Source organism: Helianthus annuus, chromosome 9 (genome assembly GCF_002127325.2).
Source record: "Helianthus annuus cultivar XRQ/B chromosome 9, HanXRQr2.0-SUNRISE, whole genome shotgun sequence".
NCBI classification, from domain to species: domain Eukaryota; kingdom Viridiplantae; phylum Streptophyta; class Magnoliopsida; order Asterales; family Asteraceae; genus Helianthus; species Helianthus annuus.
The window spans coordinates 54,882,430-54,893,527 of NC_035441.2; the positions used below are offsets into that span (position 1 = coordinate 54,882,430).

Consider the following 11,098-nt stretch of genomic DNA (forward strand, 5'->3'; position numbering starts at 1 on the left):
TCAAAGTGTCAACGTAGAGGTGTACAAACCGGTTAATTTTTTATCCGGTCCGGTTAATGTTAATTACTGTAACCGGTTCGATTAATTCACCGATTAATTTCGGTTAATAACCAGTTTTTTTGCCTTTTTTTTTTGAATTTTTCGGTTATTTTTCCAGTTAACCGATCTACCGGTTAAAAAACCGGTTCCTATACTGAATATTTATAACCGGTTACTAACCTACGGTTAAAATTAACCATTAATCGGTTATTCCTCAATTAGTTAATAATCAGCAGTGTTGTAAAAATCGGAATTAATCGGCGCCTAGGCGCTAGTCGGGCGTTAACTGATTAATGTTGAGCTAGTCGGACCATTAGTCGGTCGAAGTCGGTCCTAGTCGGTGCAAGTCGGCCAAATCGTTTCTAGTCGGCCAAATCGTTTCTAGTCGGCCCACTCTTTTTTAGTTTAAATCTGGCCCAAACAAATGTTTTTAATCATTAAATACATGGCCCAAGTTATTTAGTTCCAATCTGGCCCAAAAAAACATGTTTTAAGCCATTAAAACATATTACATAAGGTCATGATTGATGTGTTAATGTTATTTAAATACTTGAATTGCTATGTTTTAAACTTCGTTGTTTAAATTTTGAACTATTTTTAAGTATTATATTGATATTAATGTGTGTATTGAATGTTTAAATACTTGATTTGACATGTTTTAAACTTATAGTTGTTTGAATTTTGAACTACTTTTAAGTATTATATTGATATTAATGTATGTGTATATATATATAAATTTAAAAATTATATATATAAATTCCGATCCGATTAATCCTGATTAATCCCGATTAATCCCTAGTCAGTACTCAACCGTCCGACTGACGCCTAGCGATCTCGACAACACTGATAACCGGTTACAATTCTAGTTAATAACCAGTTACTGTTAATTAATCGGTTATTTTGTGGACTTCTAGTCACACATAAAAATATAATAAAAATTTAATGTGAACAATATTCCGGTGCCACATATTCTTTTTCCCACAAGTTCTCTAGGTTCTTTTTTCTCAAGTGACATCGTTTATCGAATATCTTCAAAGTAATATGAGTTTTTAGATTAAAAAAATGTAAATATGTTAGGTGCATTGTTTACACATATATGTATGCGTATGGCGTTTTCAATTTATAACATGTATATAAAAGGTGATTTGGACACTTGATCAAAGGTAAATTAACATCTGAGAAGAGGAGGTGTCACGTGGACATAATTGAAAATTTAAAAGTGGGGTCTTTTAGAATTAACATCATATTTTCGAAAAAATAGTGTGTTCAATTTTTTTTTTTATTAAACCTATTATAGTTATCAGTCTAATCACTTCATCTTAGTATTATCACTTCTTATAATCTTGTATTTACAGAAATCAGCAAAACTAGCCCAAAAATTTAGGGATATCTGAATTTTTTATCTTTTAGACCAGGGGTATCCTTTGTATAACAGAGACGAAGTTGAGGGTATTTTTACACTATAGAAGTGGAGTTAAGGGATATCTTTACACTACCCAGACGGGTTGAGGGGTAGCCCATGCTACCCCGACTAACATTCTAAGTCCGCCCCTATTTCCAGATTTTGCCTTTATAGCCTCTTTGTTCACCATACCCTCGGTTCACATTTAATCTTTTGGCCTACAGGCTAAGCTGTAGACGTTTCCTAAGTTGGCGGGACCCACTAAAGCACCAATAAACATGAACATACCCTAGCTTTTTGAGAGGTAATGAGAGCTATGTAGACTATCTCTGAAATGTGTCACTTGTTAGCATGTTTATTGGTGCTTTAATGAGTCCCGTCAAATTTATTTCTCTTTGTATTTTGGTGAAGTCCTTACTGCCTACTACTACTAGACTGGTTTCTCAGTGTCATGAGTTCTTTGTAGTATAAACATAAATCAAACTCAATCTGGTTTGGTTTCAAACCAAAAACACCAAATCATGACATTTCAAAATGTACACATCTTTTTGCACAAATCACAAGGTCATATAAAATCAAGAATGAGGTGAAAGAATAAACTTACAACACGAAAATGTAACAAAACACTTGAAAACTCTAAAATCAAGAGCCATGATATGTGATAAAGAGAATAACAACAGAAAGAACATTCAAGTCAACTCCAAGGATCATCCCAGCCGTTAGGACCCCCGCTCTTCACAAACCCCATTATCGCTTCAACTGCTTCAGCAACTCGGTTAGATAGCGAATGGTTTCCCCATTCTATCTCAACTTTCTCCGCACCCCCCATTGCTTTACACAGTCTGTAGTCACAACAATATACATGAGATACGACTTAACATTTAGCAGTTAGTACGAGTTGCTATCGGGCCCAAATGACCAATCCAAAAATATGAAACATAAAAGGGAAGTCAAAAGTCGTTGGAAGCTTGGCTTTAGAAGGTGTGCCTGACGAGCGAGGCGCTTAAGAAAAGGCCTCATGTACTTCTGGGTCAAAATTGGGAATGTAGGGGCATGTATGTAAAAAATTAAAAGAATGCTGAACGTTCATGAACTTGTTCAGCGGGATGTCGTTTATTTAATAAATGGATGAACATGAATAAATTCTTTTGTTCATTTAATTAAACGAACGAACATGAACACATATTTTGTTCATTCATTTATGTTCGTGAACGTCCGTTTATGTTTGTTTAAATTTTAATATAAACTTAAGTAGTTATATTTATAAAAATATATAAACATAAAAGTGGTTTTATAACTACTGATATATGTATAAATAATTAGTAATTAGGCTTTATAGTAATAAAACTAAGCTTTGCAATGAACTTACAGTAATTGATCACTAATTTACGTATAAAAAACTACTTTTGGTTCGTTTGTCTTCGTTTATTTTGGCCAATTATGTTTATTTGTACGCATTTAAGTTATTTCAGTTATGTTCATTTGTGTTCGTTTATGTTTCTTAAATTATGTCCGTTTACGTTCGTGAACTGTCCGTTTAGTTTTAAATGAACGAACGAACATACGCATTTTCTTAATGAACGAATATGAACACAAAAAGTTGTTCGATTATCTGTTCGTGTTTGGTTAAAGTTAAATAAACAAACACGAACATGTCTCTGTTCGTGTTCGATTTTTTAGCAAGTGAAAAGTAGTTGTTGCACTTGCCTTTGCACCAACACTTTCTTGTCAACATAATCCGGTACATATTCATCAGCCATAGAAAATATCACCTGCATGATGCAAATCTTGATTATTATATGTAATGTACAGAATTGATCGGTAATCCATAACACTTCGAATGCACACGCACATACCTGGCACGGTGTGTTACACATGTGACCAAGTCTCTGTTTCAGTTGGTCGTCACTGAGATCGGAACTGAACATGTCATCGTCGCCCATGTATGCACACAGGGAGTGAAATCTGCAGGGTCACGGGTTCGTCAGCTACAGAAACGCTTCATTAGAATCATAAATCACCCATTACTATCCACCAACTCGATACCAAACCTAACGGCTTCCTAGAAATTTTCTCAAGTTCAGACATATTTGAATGGTTCAATATCATGAAAACCGAAATTTTTTCTTATTTTTCCATGAAAAACTCACTTAACCTAAACCTAACTTTGGTATATTAAAGTCCCTCTATTTGTAATATATACATGAAAAAGGTGACTAAACTAATCTTTATACATTAAAGTCTCTAGACTTGTCTGAAATGCATGTACATATTTAAAAAAAAAAAAAAAAAAACTATTTTTAACTCATAAATTGGTCAAAATAAGACGGTAAATTCAAAAAGAAAATTTCTTGCAAAAGTGTTAAATCACTTAATCAGATTTTGACCGATTTAAAAGTTAACAAGTCAGTATTTAAATAAAAAAAAAATCATAAATACATGCATTTTAGACAAGTTTTGAGATTTTAATATACAAAATTAGTTTAGTGATTTTTCATGTATTTTTTTTTTTTACCATTTAAGAGACTTCTTTATGAAAAATAATAAAGTACAGTGGTTTTTTATGGTAATAACCTGATTTGAAACTTCTAGAAAGATCATGGATTATTCGTCAATTTCAGAAGGTTCCGGGGCCTCACGATCAACCTTTTCATTTTCCATTAAGTACTAAAAGTTTTCAGATATATTTGTACCACTTTACAGTTAATAAGAGGTTTTAAAACTCACCTATAAGCAGTTATTGGGGAATCTTGGTTTGCTTCCCTAGGCATTAACTCGGATCCCCGACCTTCACTTATTAGTTTTGAAGCCAAATCAATCATTGCAGCGGTCTCGGGAAGAGTTGCTCGGAATTCTCGATCACTAACCGGAGCCTGAATAATTTGATGATCAGTCACAAGAACTTGTTTGAAAAAGAAGAGTAAAATACCATTTTCATCCTTGAGGGTTTGAAATCTTGCCAAATTTCATCCGGCTTGTTAGCTCCATCCATTTTTCTCCTTTAATTAACAAAAAGGACGGAAATACCCATGAACTAACGGAGAAAAATGGATGGAGTTAACGAGACGGACGAAAATGACAAGATTTCAACCTTTTGGATCCAGATGCGGAAAAACAAACCTATGGATGAAAGTCGCAAAACTGGTCGAACCTTAGGGACGAAAATGGCATTTTACTCGAAAAAGAATTTAGGAAAACGATACCTGTAAAATAGCAGCACGAACAGCTCTAGAGCATGCTGCATTGGTGCGCATGTAATTAACAATATCCTATTAAAGAAATCACGTAAGTAATGTGCGTAACTACTTGCATCTGATTTCAGATTAGATGCAATTTCGAGAAAGAGAATGAAGCGCTTACTTGACAGCCTGTGCTGTGGCCAAGAAGCACTACGCCCTCCGAGTCTTCTTTGTTTATTAAGTGATTAATCAACTGATCAAGCTCCAACGCATCCTTTAATACGACAGAAGCAAAACCGAGATTTAATGGAAAATGAAGAAAGAAAGTCGAAAACAAAATTTAACCCATTTTCTTATGAATGGGACGGTTCAGGTTTTGTTTTAACTAAACCTGATCAAGTCAAAAAACTTTAGCAAAAGGGGAATGGGTCATATGGGTGGAAAGTCACCCAAAGTCCATTTATAATCTTAATTATATTGTAATAGTATTGTTTCCGTCATCGTAACCAACACAATTTAACTATTAATAAATAATAAAAAAGTGGAAACTGTATTTGCGGGTCAAAACAACAAAATTTGTACAAGTTAAAAATGACATGTAACCAGAGCCTGTTTACCCGTTTTACCCAACCGACATGACCCACCCATCTTGCTACCTCTGTTCAATATAGTATAAAAATGGGAGGTGACATGTACCAATAAAAATCACTTTGGTACAATATGAATGCAAGATGTACAATAACACAACAAGTCTTGTGTACGAAGTAATATTGGTAGCGTACAAATCGCCTCCCACCGAAAAAAAAAACAGAAATTCAAAGACTTGAGAGAATAAACAATTAACTGACACATCACACAAATGGACACAATCACGAGCAAGTAGAGGTTCTCTATGCTAATGGATAAACACTCACGAGCTATAAGCTCGGTGTGCATCAATCTTAGGCCCGATTCTCTATGTTGCCATGTCGGTTGTGTAAGCTTGGGGAATAAGTTATAAGCCTTAATCTAAATATTATATAGACATCTCACTGTAACTATAAGTTGGTCTCTTGTTCTGTATGGTACAAAGTTTTAGAACTAAGATATATCTAGTTCACCATGGGCATAGCCCGATCAAATAGATCAAGTAAACCACGTCATATTCGTGTGTTCTTATCTGTTCTATTTCCTTTGTCCATCTTGTTACAGTTACTGTGTGTTTTTTGGGTCGCACGTTTCCCAACAAACTGGTATCAGAGCCTTTGGATTCTTGAATCCTCTGGGAGCAATGATTAAAAACGATAAAGTGAAGAACTGAAGATTGACGGCCACAGTTTTAACTTTTAACTATTTAGAAGATGTAGATTAAAGATTACTTGTACCAGAAACACGAGTTACTCTCGGAGTTAAAAAGGGTTGGATCAGGTCTAAAGGGTAATGTTTTTGGTATGGGAGAGGTCATAGTTGTTAATAGCGGCTATAGCGACTGCTATCGCGCTATGTAGCCATGCGACGTAATGTCGCTATATGGGCCATAGCGACAGACAGCGATGATAGTGATTGTTTTCTGATGTAAATAGCAATTAGATATAGCTATAAAATAGCTGGATTTATAGGTTTTTGTTAAATATACATGTAAAATAGCATATATATACAAGGGTATTTTGATGTAATATACATATAAAAATTTTCAAAATTCTTTTTCTAGTGTAATCAATATTTATAAAATAGCTGTCGCTATTCGCTACGTAGCCTATAGGTGCCTTGTCGCTATTTGTCGCCATTCGCTATCGACAACTATGGGAGAGGTTGACACTTGACCAGACATGAGATATTTAGTCTAAAATATTTATTTTTCACTAATGATATAATGTTTTTAACAAATCAATCAAAGAGGTTTTACGCATTAGAAAACAGTTTGGGCAACTTCAAACTCGTTCAAGCTATTTCCCTTTCCTTGAAGCTATTTATTTAATTTTTCGTTTGATCCTAACCCTTAGAGATGAAACAGAACCCTAGACTGGTTGCAAACTCTTATCCATTTACCATTCCACTTGCATATCCAGTTATGTTTGGAATTGAGTGGTACAAGTCCATATTGGTTATTTAGTTTCAAACAAGAGTATTCTTCTAAGGGTAGAGTAAGAGATCATTACCATATTGATCATATAATTACTACAATAAGAATAATATTTGTGGGTTATGGAAGGGTGGAATGAGTTTGAAAGAAATTGCAATTGTTTGGTTGATAGGTTAGGAACTTAGGGGGCGTTTGGTTTGTGGAATGATTTGGAATTGTAATTGGAATTTGAAATGGAAATCAATAGATTCTGATAGAATCGGAAATTCAGATTTGATTGAAACAAGATAGATAATCCAACTTGAGAAGGATTAGGTCTCCAATTACAAGCATAGTTGTTAATAGCGAATAGCGACAAGGGACCTATATGCTACATAGCGAATAGCGACCGCTATTTTATAAATAGCGATACACTAGAAAAAGAATTTTGAAAATTTTTATATGTATGTTATATCAAAATACCTTGGTATATATGCTATTTTACATGTATATTCACGCTATTGGTTGCTATGACCCAGATAGCAACACTTGGTCGCCTCGCTACATAGCGCGCTATAGCCGCTATTGACAACTATGATTACAAGGTTTAAGAACCCTAATTTTTATAGAATAAACATCGACTCCTGAAGACGACCTAATCTGCCCTATTTAACATAAACGAAACAGAAGTTAATTAACAGATTCCTTTCAAAATCCAAAATGTGTTTGGTATACATCTTTTAACAAATCTGGAATGCAAAAATAAGTAAGAAGACATTACTGCCCTTAAAAATAGTAAATATAAATCAAAGAACCCATATTCAGCAACCCACCCTTTCTCTTCCTCACTAAAGTCGCCGGCCACCATCAGTGTCGAGAGGCTGAATTTAGGGGCTGAAGTTTAGTCGCCGGCCACCATCATATTTAGCCCCTCTCGAATCGGGCTGACTATCTTAGATTTTCAATAAAACCAGCCTTTGATTTTCTAGTTCCTAACAAACTCTCTCTTCCTTCTACTTTAACTTGCTAATTAAAAGAATATAGAACAAACAATAATAATAATAATAATAATAATAATCATACATTTTCTCTCTACCCACCCAAATGCCACCTAAGTGAGAAATATGAGGAGTTAGTTACCTCTTTCAAGCTTGATATGCCATATCCACTGTAGGAAGATGAAAACAAAAACTGAACTAATGACCATTTTTCTTTATCCAATGCAATTGCCAGCGGCTCCAAATATCTAACAAAATTTATATCTTTCAGATTTCATCCAAGATTTAACTGAAATCAACTTAACTAAATAAATTTTCAAGAAATAAGTCGCTTTCATTTATTCCTCCCATGCATATTTAGTGTGTACCTTGGCATAGTTCATTTATATGTTTACGAATTACGAGTACTTTGATGGCCATTGTTATTAAAATTATGGGTGATTTTTCAGAAGCTAGACGGGTTAGCACAACTTGTTTAATATTCTTGATAAACAACTTTTACTGTGTATGCCAAGCATAGTTGTCAATAGCGATCGTAGCGAACGCTATAGCGTGCTATGTAGCGTATAGGTATAGTGTCGCTATTAGGGTTGCAGCGATGGATAGCGAGAATAGCGACACCTAATTTTTTATTTTTATTTTTTTAATATAAATAGCAATTATATATAGCTATAAAATAGCTGGATTTTAGGTTTTTGTTAAATATACATATAAAATAACATATATACCAGGGTATTTTGATATAATATACATATAATATTTTTAAATTTTTTTTTCTAGTGTATCGTTATTTATAAAATAGCCGTCTGCTATTTATCGTTATTCGCTATGTAGCATATAGGTACCTTATCGCTATTTGTCGCTATTCGCCATTAACAACAATGATGCCAAGAACTAATTGGATTTGTATACTATAGATATTAGTGACGACATGTGCTTACACAACATATCAGGCAAAGGTATCAATATTTGAAATAAAATAGTCATTTGTTACATGTGGCTTGCATGTGCTTACACAACATAACAAAATGGTATCGATACATGTTCTTGTAGTTACATTATATATAATACATTTATTATGTCTAAGAATTTTCAAAAGTTGTTAAAAAAAGAGTCATCAGGTCAACCGTCAACCTGGCATGGCTCAATTCAACCATCCCTAAATAGACCTGTTTCAACCCTAATCCATTTTGACCCATTACCCAACCCGTACCCGTCTGAACAAGGTAAAGGAGACGGATTCTCCTAATTACTAATTTACTATCATACGTTAAAGAAAACAAAACACTTCTAAACTCGGTAAACAAATCTTGTTCAAACTATAATTCAACAAAAGTTCAATGACAAGAATATACTTACTCTGTAGCCAAAAACCCATCCGTCAATCCGCCAATAAAAACAACGTGTTGTTTATAATCCCCGGTTTTGAATGCAACCTACATCACACGTAAAACATATTGATTTCCACGCTTAGTCACCATACAGTCAAGCGGTGGAGTCTACCAACAAGCGATTTATCGGATTGGAATTTTATGTGTGATTTTTCAAACTTATATATACACACACACACACACAAAAAATTATATGTGATTTTTTTGAACTTATTAATTGGATTGGATTAAAAGAGTATAACATTTCAAATACTTCAAAGATTTTGACTGCCTTTGACCGATTACTGATTTTAGGTCCAACAAAGTGAAATTTAATCGGTAAACTACCATTACCGATTATGTGCGCTTAATCCCGATTTTACAACACTAAATAAATATATATACTCTCAATATAAGACCCAAAAAGTGCATGATCAACCATGACAACCACATCTTAAACTAGATCAACCAACAAAAACAACCCTAGACCAAAAAATAATTCCAAAAATTTGCACACAAAAGACAAACCTAATCATCTCCAGCAACAATCACTAATTTTCCAAACCCACAAAAAAAAAAAAAAAAAAAAAAAAAAAAAAAAAAAAATATCAAACAAATTTCAAAACTTTAACCTATTAAACTCAAACATAGATCCACTCTCAATAAACCCAATATCCAAATTCCCAAAATCCCCCATTAAAAAAAAAAAAAAAAAAAAAAAAAAAAAAAAAAAAAAAAAAACTTAACTTGAAATCAAACAATATCATCCTAAACCAGATCAAGAATAATAACAATAGTTAATAACTTGTATTTGATTAAACTATATCCACATACCTGAATAGGTTTAGAGGCGTATTTAAACATGACACCACAGAACTGATTTTTCCGGTTGATGGGGGCGGCGGCGGCAACGACGGATTTGGTTGTGGTTGAAGTGGTTGACTTGCGGGCGCGAACAATGCCGGAAAACCATGATGTTCCGGATGTAGAAGAGGATGCAGGTGGAGATGAAGAAGATAGGTTGTGTGGGTTCATTTTTATGTTTATGTCGTCCATTCTTGTTGTTGACTGGTTTCGACTAAATTGAATTCTAGGGCTATTGGATTTAACGGTTGTGTAGAGGACAATGTTTAGGTGGTTTATGGTTGTGTCAAGTTATCTATAAAAATAGTTTTTTTTTTATTTTTAAAAAAGGTGAACTTCTAACGGTGACCATTGTCACATCCTCTAGTCGAGGACCCTCGTCAAGATTTGTGTCCAGATAGCAGGTCCAGCGCTAGGGCTATCAGACTTGGGTCGAAGGCTTTCCCCCGGAAACCGTTCTGTCTCCACACGAGTTGCCTTGCTGGAGTAACAGCCGGATGAAAACCGGGGTGACACTCAGGATCAAACCCTCCTCGGTGGGTTTTTCACCATCATAGCGCACAAGTGTCTCACCCGCCACAGCCAGGGATCGAACCGGCGCCTCCATAGGAGAGAACCAGCCAATCACCCCGGTCAGCTGGGATCACGGACTATCTATAAAAATAGTTAAAGCATAATATTTTTACTTTTTAACTATTGAGGGGGTGTTTAGCCTCGCTTTTATTTTTGGCTTATGCTTATATTCTAAAGTAGCTTATAGCTTATTTTCTATTATTTGATAAGCTCTTTTTAAGTGTTTGGATTAGCTTATAGCTTATTTTCTATCATTTGAGTGTTTGGATCACCCTCGAGGGATTGCGACCCTTTGTCCCGACCATTGTAGCACGTGTGTCGCCCAGGGCATAAGGGGCATGATGACTTGACATCATCCTCACCTTCATTCGGCTTATCACCGATAGTCTGTTCAAGGTTACAAACTCAATGATGACAACTAAACACGAGGGTTGTGCTCGTTGTGGGACTTAACCCAACACCTTACGGCACGAGCTGACGACAACCATGCACCACCTATGTCCCCGTTCCCGAAGGCACCCTTTCTTTCAAGAGGATTCGCGGTATGCCAAGCCCTGGTAAGGTTCTTTGCTTTGCATCAAATTAAACCACATGCTCCACTGCTTGTGCGGGCCTGCGTCAATTCCTTTGAG

The 11,098-nt window shown here is 35.0% G+C and overlaps 1 protein-coding gene across 1 annotated transcript; it reads right to left on the reverse strand.

Annotated features, from left to right (window-relative positions):
* Positions 1-1,963: 1,963 nt before the first annotated feature.
* On the reverse strand, positions 1,964-10,176 carry LOC110877789 (UPF0613 protein PB24D3.06c). The gene is made up of 9 exons (XM_022125993.2): positions 9,864-10,176; positions 9,019-9,095; positions 7,802-7,907; positions 4,802-4,894; positions 4,645-4,710; positions 4,169-4,314; positions 3,298-3,406; positions 3,149-3,213; positions 1,964-2,283 (listed from the first exon to the last, which is right to left on the reverse strand). The coding sequence occupies exons 1-9, from the start codon at positions 10,083-10,085 to the stop codon at positions 2,136-2,138; spliced, it is 1,032 nt and encodes a 343-aa protein (XP_021981685.1). The 5' UTR covers positions 10,086-10,176; the 3' UTR covers positions 1,964-2,135.
* Between the last annotated feature and the right edge of the window lie 922 nt (positions 10,177-11,098).

Bases quoted from the DNA above. Each gene is read 5' to 3' on its own strand.
- LOC110877789 (XM_022125993.2), bottom strand. From the start codon at position 10,085: ATGGACGACATAAACATAAAAATGAACCCACACAACCTATCTTCTTCA. The intron at 9,096-9,863 runs GTATGTGGATAT...CGTGTGATGTAG, and splicing joins ACGCCTCTAAACCTATTCAG to GTTGCATTCAAAACCGGGGA. The intron at 2,284-3,148 runs GCAAGTGCAACA...TTGTGACTACAG, and splicing joins AAGAAAGTGTTGGTGCAAAG to ACTGTGTAAAGCAATGGGGG.